This window comes from Leguminivora glycinivorella, chromosome 19, assembly GCF_023078275.1.
Source record: "Leguminivora glycinivorella isolate SPB_JAAS2020 chromosome 19, LegGlyc_1.1, whole genome shotgun sequence".
NCBI lineage: Eukaryota > Metazoa > Arthropoda > Insecta > Lepidoptera > Tortricidae > Leguminivora > Leguminivora glycinivorella.
The window spans coordinates 17,051,315-17,067,951 of NC_062989.1; the positions used below are offsets into that span (position 1 = coordinate 17,051,315).

The 16,637-nt window shown below is 35.8% G+C and overlaps 1 protein-coding gene across 1 annotated transcript in view; it reads right to left on the reverse strand.

Annotated features, from left to right (window-relative positions):
- LOC125236325 (nucleoredoxin-like) overlaps positions 1 to 13,808 on the reverse strand; it is a 97,438-nt gene extending 83,630 nt beyond the window's left edge. The window contains exon 1 of the mRNA XM_048143079.1: positions 13,134 to 13,808. Coding sequence (XP_047999036.1) covers positions 13,134 to 13,544 — 411 coding nt within the window. The 5' untranslated portion in view covers positions 13,545 to 13,808. The remainder of the gene's footprint in view (positions 1 to 13,133) is intronic.
- Positions 13,809 to 16,637: the final 2,829 nt, after the last annotated feature.

Here is a 16,637-nt window from a genome sequence, read left to right on the forward strand (position 1 = left end):
GAAGAACCTTCCCATAAAGTTAAGGGAATACAATAAAAACACGGTGTATAATATAATATGTTTTTATGAGATAGGAAGCGAGCAGACTGGTCACCTAATGGTAAGCGATCACTACTGCCCATGGACACCTAAAACATAAGAGGGATTGGTGATGAGTGATGTCCCTATGAGAAATGGGTTTATTTTACTTTTTTTAACCGACTTCAAAAAAGGAGGAGGTTCTCAATTCGACTGAATGTTTTTTTATTTTTTTTTTATTTTTTTTATTTTTGTATGTATGTTATTCGATATCTCCGAGAATCGTAGACCGATTTTCAAAATTTTTTTTTTGATCGAACGGGTATAACCCCGAGATGGTCCCATTGGCACCAAGTCGTGGTCTGATGATGGGATCTTGGAGAAATCGAGGGAACTCTTCAAATGTTATAGGCACATGTAATGTTTTTTGTGTATTTTTCAAAGGTGCACCAGTATTTGCGCCTGATGGTAATAATTTTATGTGGCTGAGCTGATGACGGAAGGTCAACTCCTCAATGGTTAGGAGTTAAAGGACAATTCTTTCACTACTGTACATATATTCGGACTGATACATATAATATCACTAGGAACCACTAAAAATCAACAAATAAATTAACTTTTTAACAAAAAATAAAACCGCCTTCAAAAAAATAGCGTGTTACAAAACACGGAGAAACTAAAAAGCCAAAAATAATAAACCTTCGAATTCAGATTTCTTATCGGATTGCAATAATCTAAACATCCAAATTATAAACAAATCAATTATTTTTGGAGTCGGGACCAGCCTGCGTATGGTTGGGTAGGGCAAACAGGAAATAGCAAGGCGACAAACAGGTCTGGTACCGACTACAAAAATAATTGATTTGTTTATAATTTGGATGTTTAGATTATTGCAATCCGATAAGAAATCTGAATTCGAAGGTTTATTATTTTTGGCTTTTTAGTTTTTGATAATTAACTTCCTAGATTTGATCCATACATTACTTGCATAACCACAATGAGTTTGTAATTATTGTAATATTTATTTTCATGCATAAATTACAAAAACGATAAAGGCACCTAACCCCCACATTAATGTTTTTTAAGAAACAGCATCAATAACAAGTCATCCTGTATAGTCATCCATGCAAAGTCGCAACTTGCAACATTGTGCCTCAAAAACTGCGCGAATTGTGAAGACTGGAATATATAAAACTCTTTATTTACATGAACATATTTACATAATTATATAAGAATAGCTCTTAAATAGTCAGGAATAGCTCTAAAATCGTTTGCCAGAATTTAAGTATACGGGCATTTGCGAAAACTGTAGATGAAGATTTGGTGTATTATTTTTATTACATGTTATTAAAATTATAATAAAGCAAGATTATACGATTTATAAGCTTAAAATAATAGGTATTTATGATAGTTAAAAGAATTTAAAATTTATGTGACGTATATCACAACATATTTATGAAATTAAAAAAATTAGATTCTTTACTTTGTTATGAACAGTCTTTCAGATAATACAGTTTTTATTTTTAACTATCGGGCCATTGACAGTTTTTAATTCCACTAATAGTGTTATGAACTTTCCAGACGGACAGACCGGATGTCCGGCCTAGTTCGACTGTATATCTGGCACTGACACCCTTTGCCCTTTAGCAATAGGACACTCTTAGTGCGTTTTCACATTATCCGATCCGATATCGGATGTCGGACCAATATCCCATACATTACAGGCGCCATCCTTCGAGGCGAAATCCTTCCGACATCCGATATCGGATCGGATAATGTGAAAACGGCCTTAGATATAGGAAAAAATTACCACATATTTTTTAGTTCTTCCTAGGCCTGGAACGCGTACTTTTTAACCCCCGACGCAAAAACGACGGGGTGTTATAAGTTTGACGTATCATTCTGTCTGTCTGTCTGTTTGTGTGTGTGTCTGTCTGTGGCGTAGCTCCTGGACTGGACGGATGAACCGATTTACATTTGGGTAGTTTTTTTGTTTGATTGCTGAATTAGTCATCGTCTTTGTAATTTTGTGGTTATTCAATTACCTATTAAAAATGTACCATCTTATGTAAACATATAAGTTATGGAAAATAAATAAAATCTGGGTTATTATAGGGCCAACAAATCACTATTCTTAGACGTTCTTGTAGCAATCATTAATTAGGTACTAACTCTTACAACATACTTAAAGTTATTCCACTACTGCTTTGCACTTAGCTAAGGGCCACTTGCACCACTCGCTTAACTCAAGGTTAGGGGGCTGTCAACTGTCAAATTCCATATATAATAAAATGGTGGGTTAACCCGAGGGTTAATCCTCCTCTCCTCAAGTCCTCAGATTTGTGTAAGAATATCCTATGGTATTTATTTTATTCAAAACTTTACATAAATTTTATTAATGTTAAATTACCCCGAACCGTCGAACGCTCGCGCGGTGGCAACACTGGACTGACAGATGGCGGCCATTAATCTACCCTCAGGTGCTTTTAGTTTATTGATGTCTATTTAACTAGTCATTATTAGCCATTCCACACGCGGAAATCGCATATGAACCTTAAAAAAACTCGCGACAAAGTAACAATAGAAAATGTGAACGTGCGTTCCGTGAGAACGCGCGCCACCCCTGAGTAGGCCGCGCACTCGCGGCCGCCAGCATATACTTTTTCACCACACCAACTGGTAAAGGCTTTATTTGCTATTCGAAAACAGATAGCAAAATTGCACTTTATCCACAAGGGGGCAAAGTAATTTCATACAAATTTTAACTCGATGTCTTAATCTGGCTGCTAGATTTTATTTATAAATGATGATTTTGAATCATAAATATTGAATAAATTGATGGATTTGATTTATTTTGCTCAGGTTGCTTTGCTTGCTCAGGTATCAATATTGGCACGTGCGGTTAAACAACTACTTTGCCCCCTTGTAAAACAAATAACTATTGTAGCGCGGCGATATAATCGCGGAGTGAGCCGACCTGCTTTTACGCATATTCGAATCTCTGGTAGCAACGTAGCAGATTGTATACAACTCTTTTTTTTCAGATTATGAATTTTAAAACTGTCTGTGGTGAGCCTAACGGCCCGGCCACGACATTGGTCTAAGCGCGACAGCGGTGAGCGGCAGCCATACGTGCGAATGAAAAGACCCATCGCTGTGTCTCGCTCCAATGTATGGCCGCCACTCACCGCTGCCGCGCTTAGAACAATGTCGTGGCCGGGCCGTAAGTGTGGACGATATAGTTATTACCCCAGCTTAAGTTAGTGCAGCGAACCGCACGGCGCCCATAAACTGTAACGTTAGGGTTCCCTAATCCGTAAGTAATTTACCCTGTCCACCCGGCTGGAACTAAGTATCTTAGTATAACATACTGTGTTAATTATAAATTTAAAATGCATATCTACACATATAAGCACATTTCAACATAGACTTAATCCTATAACATACAGGGGTGCTTTTGAATTTAATGAGGCTACAGAGATAAGAGACTCTTCTGGACAATCTTATTACAAGTACCTAATACCTACGTATCTGAACACATTCTAATATATATCATATTATATTACACACAGGGTTGATTTTAAGTTCGATATAGTTACAGAGATAAGAGTTTTTGAAAGTGAAGAATACACGTCTAATAGAACAACAGTAATCAAACCGCATTTAAATAATAACTGTAAGTAACACATAGTAAGTACGGTTTACTTTTCCTTAACCTGATTAGAAGAGATAGGACGTTTTCTAGTTAATTACCTTAAGAAACGTTTCATAAGGCTTCATAATCCTAATGCGTTAATAGCACTTAAGACGCTTTGGAACTAAAGTGTGCTTGCGCGGTCAAGCATTAATACAATGTTCCAAAATCAAATTCTCACTTTCAGATACCAGTGAACTTAGAACTAGTACTACGTATAGTTTGTTAAAGGTTACAGTTCACATTATACTGGTTTGGTGAAAGCAATGTGGATAGTATGGACACTAGGGACTTTAGGGGGTCAGTCTTAATCTTGGGAAAATTGTAAGGAAGTAAGGGGATGGATTACATCGGTTTGTTAGAATAAACGTTGTTTAACATTGTGGTTTGGGAGTTTTAACATTTAAGCTGATTGCTGCTTCATTATTATAGATACAGTTTAATTTATATTGTAATTTAATTTAATTTATTTTTGTTATTATTGTGACTAATATAGAGTAGGGATAGTTTTTAAGTTTACTAACAAATCTATGGGATTACGCCTGAAATATTTTTTTTCCATTTCATTTTTTATTTCATTTCATTTCATTATATCTAAAAAGGATTGTGTTTCTATATGAAAAATACAGAAATAATAGTTAGATTGCTCAATAAAACATACTAAATTATCATACTAAAAAAATGGAACATTTTTTACAGTTCTGTTTTTGTTTTAAGATTTATTTCTCAACAATACATAAAACCAAAATATATAGTAAAGGTGAAGGATACGTATTTTCCTGGTTAAAAATAAATAAACGAATATTTTCCGTTTTTTTTTATCACAGACCCCAATGCCTTTCCAACCTGACATATTGTAAAGAAAGATATGGTACTTTATCAGAAAATAGATTTTCTAGTTTGAAAATATTCTTATATAATTCTAGAATTAGATAAATAAAATGATCGCCTACATAAATCTCATACTATTTATTCAGTTAAGTAGGTAGTCAGGTACTTATAAAAACAATTCTCTAGATCCGAATCATCATTTTTCCCCGCTTTCCAGAGACAATGAAAGCGTAAAGAAAACAAGGGAACTGGAGTAATCTATTGTCTATGCCCCATTGTGAGGACAATACCAATCCAAGCATTTCATTACCCCATTTACCCTGAATTACCCTCGTTTTCTGGCAACACTGAAGAATGGGACGTTTTGAGGAAACTTGTATTTTATTTTGGTTGCCTTTCGTAGCTAGTAGGCCATTCTTTTTTCAAAGTTGTCTACGCCACTTTTTTTGTAACATTGGTATTTTTTACGCAATTCATACTCAGAATCGCGAGGTCTTTCGATCCTAATAGGAGAATATAAATGTCCCAAAATTTCCGTACATTTTTCAAACCTTCCATTTCGTTATCGCCATAAAAAATGTATGAAACAATAAATGGTAACGGCATGGGAAAAAACCTTGGGACACTTTTTTTTCCTACTAGGTTTGAAAGAACTCGCAATTCTGAGTGGAAACTATCAAACTACATAAAAATTTCCAAATCCAAAAAAAAGTGGGATGGACAACTTTGAAAAAAATTGACTATGAGTTTTTATAATATTATTCGATAGCGAGATCTTCACGGAAAATATTGTATGGAGAAAATAACAGCATTGAGGTTGCATTTTGTAGCTACCACGAGTTTTTATTATGTTATTCGGTAGCGTTAATGTCTTGGAAAATAACATAATACATTAAGAGTTTTGAATGATTCACGGTTATTTTCATTAGACTTATATTGACCCAGTTTTCCGTGATCATGATGCATGCAACTGCGTCGAAATATCGGGAGCTCGACAAAAATCAAAAAGGTAATCACGGTCTATATCCCGGTCAATATAAGTCTAACATAATACATTGTATGGAGAATCCTAAACAACAATTTCCCGTGATGTAGTACTCGCTAACGAGTCACGTATTAAAATCTCATGGTAGCCACACTCACACTGCACTTTATTGTCTAGAATAATTTATAATTAATAAAACAATTAAACAAATTAACATATCAGTGAAAAAAACTATTTCCCACCTAACCTAATTGTCCGAAACTTATTTATTCCTCTGCCAAGCTCCCATGTTATGTAAATGTTAAATTACCCCGAACCGCCGAACCCTTGCACGCTGGCAACACCGGACTGACAGATGGCCGCCATTAATCTACCCTCAGGTGCTTTTAGTTCATTGATGTAAAATATAAATTACCTTGTGAACGCATTGTTCAATGGGTACAGGGTGTCCCAGAGGTGATCGTCTCGATTTATAGGACGCCCTGTACACGCTACTTCGAAACGTTTAAGCCCTTAATAGGGTACTAATCGTGAAAGTACTTAGGTATATTGTATAAGGCATTTGCGATTTATTTATTGCTGTGGTTAGTAGACTTGTAACCTGCGATTATAAATGACTAGCTTTTGCCCACGGCTTTGCTCGCGTTAGAAAGAGACAGAAAGTAGCCTATGTCACTCTCTATCACTTCAACTATCTCCACTTAAAAAATCATGTCAATTGGTCTCTCCGTTTTGCCGTGAAAGATGGACAAACAAACAGACACACACACTTTCCCATTTATAATATTAATAATAAATATGGATTGCTGACTGAAAATTTAATTTCGGGTCTTTTTATTGCCAAGATTTTGTTGACCGTTTATATCTTCAATAGCCAGTAATGTGTCTAAAATCGCATGCGATTTCGCGCATCTAAATGAGCCTTTACATTGTAAATCACATGTGATTATCGGTGACTATTTGGAGAGGCCATTACGCACGAAAGTCGAGGACGAACATCAATCAATATCATCATCATCAACATCAATAGTGAACAAATGAGAACTAGGGGTGATAGAAAAGCTTCCGCTCTCTTTGACGAGGGACAAAAATCAACAAAATTCGTAGAAAAATCGCGCGAAATCAAAATGTGAACATTGTGCGGAACTGTTAGAAATGGACACTGAGATTACGGGATGATTAAATCATACTCCACATTTGTGATATTAGGTCTATTTAGCGCAGTTTGCTCTGTGATATACAACGCAAGCAAATAAAACTGTCAAATCATCACTCCCTCAACCATTTATTCCAAAATCAGCTAAAGCTCGCTTAATTAGTAAAAGCTATTTATCAAACATCATTTCGCATCCAAATCGGTGCGGACATCCTTTGTCCATCACACAATAGCTGAGCGGAGCTATGCTCAATATTCTATGCTCAATTCTCAATGCTCAGTGCTCAATAGTCGACGCTCAATGCTGAATTCAGCCTGGAGCTTTATTCGACTTGCCAAATCTGATGTTCCGTGTTGATTTGACGTGTGGATAAAATCGTTAGTTGTCGATTAGTAAAATCACTCGTCAAAATTAGACGTTCTGCAATCCACAGTTAGGTTACGTGACATCCAAATTATTATATATAACTAAAACAAAGTTGATTCTTGTCACATTATTTTCTCAGTATGTTTTCTGTTCTTCGGCCGGAAAGCGTCAAATTTCAGGCCCCGGCGCTAAACGAGGTTACCGCTTCCCGGCTAGTAAATAGGAAAGCATCAGATCACATGTTTGTTGACCTCGGCTCCGCCTCGGCAGACAACTTACTTACATTTGGCCTGAGACATTTCTTACTTTACTGGCACTGTACAGTAATACAGTGGATCGAATCAAGAATTTATAGAATCAATAGGTATGCTTATCCACTGTTGATTTTAAAATGATGAGACTTTGACAAGTAATGTGAGTCGAATAAGGCCCCTGCATGCTCAATTGTTTTAGAACTATGGATATGGATCGCTTGATGAGTTTATTAGCGATGGATAATAGGAATCAGGTCGGATTCAGATTGCATTTTTCTGATGAAGAGTTCAGTGAAATACATAGTTTGAAATTGCTGCGATTTTAGCAGCATAATCTCATAAGAATTTATCTAACTATGAAAAAAATATGAGTACAATGTGCAGGCGAATTTTTGCTTTTCGATTCAGCGAGCCTAGTGGACGGACGGACGCTAGCCTTTATAGGATAGGTAGGGTAAACTCGCCTCATTCGGTGACACGCCTAATTCGGTGAAACAACCAAAAATCGTCTTTCGGAATAGTGCTTCAAAGCTTGTATCACCGAATTAGGCGTGTCACCGAATGAGGCGAGTTAACCCTAACTTGAATAACACGAGTACAAAATCACAATTCACAGCAATCACACCATGTCCCTTTTGTTAAATGAGTTTTGTGTATCATTTGTATCTGTCCGGCTGACAGGAAAAACCCGCATAACACATCCTGAATCCCGGGTATACCCTCTAGTGTGGCTACCGTGACTTTTTAACTCGTGACTCGATAGCGAGAACGGCACGTCGTCAGTAACCGTTTGGGAGCGCTGCTCACTTTCTCCATTCAATGAACATTGTTTTCGCTGTTGGGCAATGCATTAAAATGAAGAAAAAAAAATTGAATTAAATATTAGATCGATTTTCATGAAACATATTATGGCTAAGAACACTCCCGACTAACTCAGCTTTCAGACAAAAAAAAATATAAATCGGTACATCCGTTCGGGAGCTGCGATGCCACAGACACACACACACACAGACAACACCCCGTCGTTTTTGCGCCAGGGGTTAAAAACTCGCCTGATTGCGATTGATTATACAATCCGACAAGATTTTTTTTATACCACGTTGTTGACAAACAGGTATACGGCCCGCCTCATGGAAAGCGCTCACCGTAACCTAAGGACGCCTGCAACTCAAGGATTTTCACATGCGCGTTGACGACCCAATATTTACACCCCATATTGTAATTCATCGGTAATACCTCGATATAAATTGTATCTTAGATATTTAAAAGTAAAAAGTGTTTTAAGTAACTAATTATGGTAGGAAATGGGTAAACAGTACGTATAGAACCGGAATTTGGTTGGCTATGACTTTTCGATGTCCATTGGCTAGATTTGTGCATTTTCGTTCTAGTTTTAAAACTGAAAACCTCTAACCTCAAAATTAAATTCGAGCTAGCACTGCAATTCACCCCAACCGAGCATCAAACCCTAAACCACCGACTTCATTGCACCATATGCAGTTACCACAACATCTGCACTATAGAAATATAGAACATTTATTGCCGTCTGCAATTCTGCATGCGGCATATTTGAACTGCAGACTTTAAGTTTAAATAACAGGGTTCAACATTGTACAGATATTTTTGCAGCTGATCGAGACAATGTTAACTAACAATGTTGACTTAAAATCTGGGAAATAAGGTATAAAGTTGCTTAGATATTTTTGCAGCTGAGTTAGAAATAATAGATTAGAGATCGGAGACAATGTCTGGGAATCTCTTTCGTTTGTTATTCCTTTGTGATGTTCTTAGCTAAAAGTTATGGCATAAGGCATGAGATGTTGGGGTTCAAAGCGCAAATAATTATTATCAGATATTCTAGTTATATGGTTAAATGTATCATACTGTATTGATGATATTTAAATTAAAAATGTTTAAAATGAATAATTGAATATGCCTCCGCCTAGATGATTTGTGAAAAAAATAAGCACGCCAAAAAATTACACGATTTTTGGGGTAACTTGCATTCGTTTAGTTCCAGCGGGGTAATCTAAAACAACCAATTTTTGGGGTAGTTGCAGTCAAATCTCAATGGGGATAAGTAATTTTTTATTCAGTTTTTAGGGTATCCACAATCTCCTCAACTTAACAGCTATAAATGCTACAATGTTGCTTGTATAGAAAGTTAGGATGCAAAATGATATATTTGACGCTGCTTGCTACTCGCAAGTGGCTTTACCTATACCTTCCATGATTCTTACTGTCATATCTAAAACAAAGTAACAAAGATACGGGATTTCTGTGATTGAATTTGCATTCATTGATAGGATTGACAACATTATTGCACGTTCTGAAAGTTAGTCTTAATTTGAATTTTCCTTTCATTACATTACCTAATAAGGTTAAGGTTAGCTTGTACGTCATATTAATTATTGTGTAATTTTTATTTCAAACTTTCTTGTACAGTGAAGTGACTACTAATATTTTATTTAAAAAAAAATGTGTCTGGGATGAACTAACAGATACCGCTTGGCAAAAAAAAAGTAAAAACGGAAGCATTTTTTTTCACACTTACTTTTCTCATAAGTACAGAAATGTCAAAATAGTTGCCACATACAAAGCGGTTTACATAGACGGTGGCGCCCCTATTATTTTCTACTTTTTTTTTGCCAGGCTGTAAGTATGCATTTTATAAGCACTTCAGCACACATTTACTTTCATACATTTAATACAATAAGTACAACCGCCCGCATGGTAACAGTACGATCCGGATGCCCTCGCATAAAATTTAAATCGAAATCGCTACCATTAAAAATTTAAAACCAAAACAGCCTAAGTCTTTACAAACTTACTTTGCACTTTGTCATTTCGTTTTGCGTTGCCGCGGTACTTAGTATCGTAATACCATAAGAGCACAAGTTAGTAAAAGTTTTGGAACGTTTGTACACTATTGCTTTTGGATATAATTTGGTATGCTTCGATGAAACAAAAGTTCATGTTGGTACCTATTAATAAACACTGAGATCATGTTAGGTACCAATACGGATTTAAAGCGATTCTGAACAATACATACTTAGCTAAAAAATAATAACAATCTGTGTTGAAAAAAATCATTTCTCTATCTTCAAAAACCAGGGAGGAAATAGTCGAGAGTGTTTGTATGGAGAATTGAACCCTACCGTATCCTCTGATATTTGTGGTCATATTACGGCATACGAATAATGAGAACCGTTTGGTGGTATTAGCATTGAATTCAACAAAAAAAAATAACCAGTCTTTTTTAAATTATATTTGCCATGAAGTCATTCCGTTAATTATGTACCCGACGGCACTTATTTTAGTGAACCGATTACCCATATTAATATTATAAATGGGAAAGTGTGTGTGTTCCTATTTGTTTGTCCGTCTTTCACGGCAAAACGGAGCGACAAATTGACATGATTTCTTATATTAAGTGGAGATAGTTGAAGGGATGGAGAGTGACATAGGCTACTTTTTGTCCCTTTTTACCGCGAACGAAGCCGCTGGCAAAAGCTAGTTGAAATTGAATTAATAGGTATCGTATTTTTGTTAACATTATTAAATATTGCAAATAGAAAAAAATCAACGTGACGTTGCAAGAATTGTATACATAAAGAATCCACAAAAAATATATAACATTCAGTAAATCAAGTGAAAAACATAGGCGAACAGGAGTTGTGCAAAAAATACAAAAATCAATCTTAAGTCAGTGCCCTCCCTATTATTCAAGAGACCCAAAGAGCCTCAAGAATGCAACCTCAAAAGCATTTTCCCATATCTGTAGCCACCCTTTTACATGAAAACACTCATTCCACCCTCCGTATTAATGTATCATCAGTACACCTGTCTCAAGGGCTGGGGGCTAGGGTCTAGGGTTTTCACAATTTACATATATTATACAGTATTTTGATTTTGCTGACTTTTGTATCCGACAAAAACATTTTTTATGCCAAAATGTAACGTAACTTTGGACACTGATAAATTCGTCTGTATTGCAGTTGGTAAAACTAAATCTACAGTCGAGACTTGATGACTTGACTGAATTATAAATCAAAAGATACGGGTTGGTTCTACAGTAGGCTAGAATATCATTTTTTTAGTACATACTTAACTACAGTATATCTATATTATGAATCAGAGATATAAATAAACATTTGAATTTCAAAAATAGGATCAAACGTTTTCCATTATGAACTATTGAACTACAGAATTACAGTAAAGTTAAGTTACTTTCTGACTTTATTGCAAATTACAATGTTACCTATTAAGGATACTATGCAGTTAGAGTACTGTTAAATTTATTGTGATGGAAGGGGAAGAAAGTAATTATGGGGTAATACACGGTAGAGGTGGCAACACCGAACCCCATGCTTTCACGTAATTACTCTACAATAATTTATATCCGTTTTGGAACGTACACCCATAGACTAAAGATTGAATGTTGTGTACTTTTTTCGGTTACAATTTAAATTTAGAAAACAAGTAGCGGTTCATGATTTGTTGAGTTACTTTCAGTTTCTAATTAAGATTAATTGTTTGCTTGACTTAAATAAAGTAATTATGTGGTATTTTGTAAAAAAAAAACTCCTAAGGAGTTATATTTTTTTACATCTCCACAAAAGCCACATATTGATTTAAAAGTTTATCTAATAACCTAACCACAAAATTAAAATTTTGAAAAAATCCCCGACCGCGACATAGTGGACCGATTTTCATGAAACATGGCTAAGAACACTCCCGACTAACTCAGCTTTCAGACAAAAAAAAACTAAATCTAAATCGGCTCATCCGTTCGGGAGCTACGATGCCACAGACAGACACACACACAGACAGACAGACAAACAGACAGACAGACATACACACAGACAGACACGTCAAACTTATAACACCCCGTCGTTTTTGCGTCGGGGGTTAAAAAGGTATTTAATAGGACAATTTTATCTTAGATCAATATCAACCACTAAAACTTGAACAGCTCTGCAATTTAAGTTCCAATGGTAACTTGTAGCTATCCAATTAGTTGTTTCCTAATTAGAAAACACAGAACACCGACGTTCAGCGTACTTACAATTAAACCTTCAAAGTTACAGGCTTGGTTCTGACTGCAAAATTATTTCTAGTAAAGTTTTAAATCAAAAACCAGTACATTTTATTTTTAAACTTAATAATAGGTATAGATTTTCATTTGTAGCATGACCTAGCAATATTATTTCGTCTTTTATTGTATTCTCATATCATCCTACATTAAAATGAGTTAGGCCAAAATGCTAATACCCAACTTATCGTACTCATAAAAATATTTACCTAATATTAACACCGAGAATTACCCTCACGTACTTAAACCCGGCGCCGTGACGTCTGTATTATTATCAAGATACTGAAGACACGCACAAAGTAATTATAGAACTTTGTTTGCGTCTAAAATTTGATTACAAGTAGAAGTTGATACAATCCATAGTAGGAAAGACGTAGAAATGAATAAATAAGTGGCAGCAATTTTCGTGTAGGATATTTGCGAAAATAAAAAAAACACTGAAAATAGTATACTAAGTAGGTAGGTACAAAATAAAGTAGCCAAATTAAATTATTACTTCTAATTATGTACTGTCTTCGGTTACATACAAACTCTGTAAAGTGTTCGAGACGTCGAAAATTTTATTTAACTTTAAAATGGTTCTGTCATCGAAAATCCTAGTGATTTCAAGTCCTGGAAATCTTACTGTATCTCCCACATCAGTTATTCCGTCCTAAGACTCCTAAGCCATGGTGTCCATGGTATGGTAGATGCTTGTACTACTTGTGTGATATGATACTTTATAGGAACTCACTTTGGTATCCACGTCGTGGAAGGGCACAGCAAACCACGGCTTCCCGGTCAAACTCCTCCGGAACCCAGCTTCCCTCTCCACTGGACCCTCCGGTGTCCCCACATGGGCCCACAACACTACCTCCACAACCTTCAGCCGTGGAAACACTTTCTTATACACTTCCTCCAAACGCACACCAAAATCATCACTTTCTTCACTAATGTTAGCAAACGAAAAGTAAATTCCACACACAACACCTTCCCCTTCTTCGACACAGTCGTTTAAGGCTTCTAAAGTCGGAATATTCTCAAATTGTCCATTTTGCCCTGAGGAACACTTTACCAACACTTTTCCAAACAGTTTCTCGCGCCAATCCATTTTGTAAGTCCTAGATATCTTCAAATTTCTTAAAGCTTTGATATTGTTTTGCATTTGAATTAACCGATCATATTTTTACACTCGATAAGAATTCCACTTAAGAATTTTACAAAATAAAAGTTAATTTATGCAAACGCAATTGCACGCATTGATAAAATACAAATACCTATTTTACTTTATAAATTTATCACTTGTGTCGGCTACAGAAAGTAATTATAATTTAAAAGTGTCGCGCTTGATTTGTTTTAGTTTATGGTTTGGAGCGGATGCGTGACGCAAAGTTTTATTTTTAAAAATGGCCGTTCGCGCGGGCAACGACCCTCCGCTTTGGAGGACAAAGAGCGACTGGAGGGCAGGCAGGCGCCCTCCGATATAGAGTAAATATTTGGGATGGAGAGGACTCGTTCTATGCATGTGCAAACAACACGGCCATGTATAAATTAGAAATCTGAATGGCTGTGAAGCGGTATGAATGGAATACTAATAGAGCTATATTTTTGGGAGTTTCAGGCTTTTTTTAACTTGACGTTCGAGTTTGACTGTCGCGTTTTTAGGGTTCCGTAGTCACCTAGGAACCCTTATAGTTTCGCCATGTCTGTCTGTCTGTCCGTCCGTCCGTCCGTCCGTCCGCAGATAATCTGCGGAAAATCACAAAAGTAGAACTTTATAAAGACTTTCTAGGAAAATTGTTTTCAACTTGATAGGTTTAGTAGTTTTTGAGAAAAATACGGAAAACTACGGAACCCTACACTGAGCGTGGCCCGACACGCTCTTGGCCGGTTTTTTGAACATAGCCTCAATTTGGAATATTGTATGAACAACAAACAAATTAATGTTAAAATCAATAACTTATCCATAATAGCACTCTACCCTTTAATATTAGATAATTAATTAATAGATATCAATTCTGCCTACTCTTCAGCCACATCTCAAAGTTTTAGTTGGATGTTTTGAATATTAAATTTAAATTAAAAAAAAAATCATTACCTAGGTAAGTATATTATGAGTTTTCATCATCTACGAGAGTATTTTTTTTCATCCAATTAAATGTGTCTTGCCTTACTCTTTGGCAAAGCACTTTCATACCTCATAAAAGTTGGCATTGCGGCTCAATTTCAGGATTCGACAGAAGAATCAATAGAATTATGGCTAGAGGGTGCTGGGCTGACTTTATTAATACTGTTTGAAAAGCTTTCGAAACGTGCCGAAGTTAACATGAGTGTTTTCAAAGTTAACCCTAATTCTATGCAGGAATTTTTAACAAGTTGGTTAATATTTGTGTTTGAGTTCAGCTTTTTTTTTAACTTCCTCCTTTGCTAACATGTAGACTAATGGGTAGAGTACTTGTTTCATTAAATATACTTAATCACAGTTGGTTGGTTGGAGGCAGATATTTTCATCATCAGATTTCATCCTTTAGATTTGCACGATCATTATTTGAACCTCAGGCATTATTCTTAATGAATAGGTATAAATACACCTGATACAAAATATTTGAAAATATTGACTAAAGTACATTCAGATAACAATCTACTAGATTGAAATGCATTACACAAAGTCAGAAAGGTTTAATTGATCACTATTTCATGAGCAATCAATTATTAGTGGATTCGAATCTACTCCCACGCAATGACTAACAGTTAAGTGACAGCACATAAATTAAATTAATTAACGACAGCTTCCTCTTAAAAGCTCTTCAATTTATATGCTATAATAGTCCGTATAACCAGTAAACAAAGTTAATATTTACTAAACTTGATAGTAAAAGATAGGAGATTGCGAAAATAGCCAAAATGTTTGCAAAATGTACGCATGTGCACTGATTAAGGATTCATGATATGATGTGTTAGTATTACGCAGGGAAAACACTGAATAATCCTATAAAAATATTTCACTTAGGTAAGTGTTTTATAAAGGGGAAAAATACTACCCTAACGTAATATAAATAGGGTAAAAATTCCGACTAAACAAAGTACGGTACGAAGTTTTCCCGCTGAATGCCTCGGACGCGTGTCGTTGCAAAATTAAAAAGTTAACAATTGTCATTATGCACAACTTTTTCTGTTTTCAGTCCAACAATTTTATCTTTATTTAAGCTCAATAGAACTGAATTTGGTCTAAAAGAGGCGGAGTGGGTGACGTTCTTGCTCCTAAGCGTTCCATTTCTGAAACCGAAGCTGGAGGTGGGGGCGGGCATGATTTATATGATGGCTTATGGGAAATCAATACACGCTTTTGTCGCGTCTGTCAAATCAGCCTTTTTATCGCTTCATAAGCTGCCGTTTTTATGAAGATTTATTAACATATTGACCGTAGTCTTAGGTCAAGTGAGGATTTATTTTGAATAATGGTGTATGAATTTTCTTTTTTTAAGCGCTGGTAGCCTAGTGGTAAGAGCGTGCGACTTTCGATCCGGAGGTCGCGGGTTTGAACCCCGGCTTGTACCAATGAGCTTTTCGGAACTTATGTGCGAAATGTCATTTGATATTTGCCAGTCGCTTTTCGGTGAAGGAAAACATCGTGAGGAAACCGGACTAATTCCAATAAGGCCTAGTTACCCTTCGGGTTGGAAGGTCAGATGGCAGTCGCTTTCGTAAAACTAGTGCCTACGCCAAATCATGGCATTAGTTGTCAAAGCGGACCCCAGGCTCCCATGAGCCGTGGCAATGCCGGGATAACGCAAGGAGGATGATATGAATGGTTTATGAATTTTGTAGGTAGTTCGTTTTATTAAAATAGATTTAGGTTATTCATTAATAAAAACAAAAACTGGGGTCTTTGGGGACCCTGTATTTATTTTGTTATTAGAAGATACATAGATAAAAGAAACATAGAGAACAAGGCGCGTATTCTAGGGTTACATAAGCATTGCAGAGATGTCAAAGCATGTGTAGCAAGCCGGCGTAGCTTTATTTGACGTTCATATGCGCATTGTAATATGCTTACTTGAAAAATAAATATTTCATTTTCATTTTCATTTCATTTGTGTATTTATTTTTCAAGAAACTTATGCTTTAAAATCAATATTATTTTTATTCGTAAATTATTTATTATTAAATTTATATATTACAGATTACAATTCGTTTATTATCGTGATAGACGGCCTCTAGTCTGAATTAAATTCGAAATAAATAAATTATGTTTCGT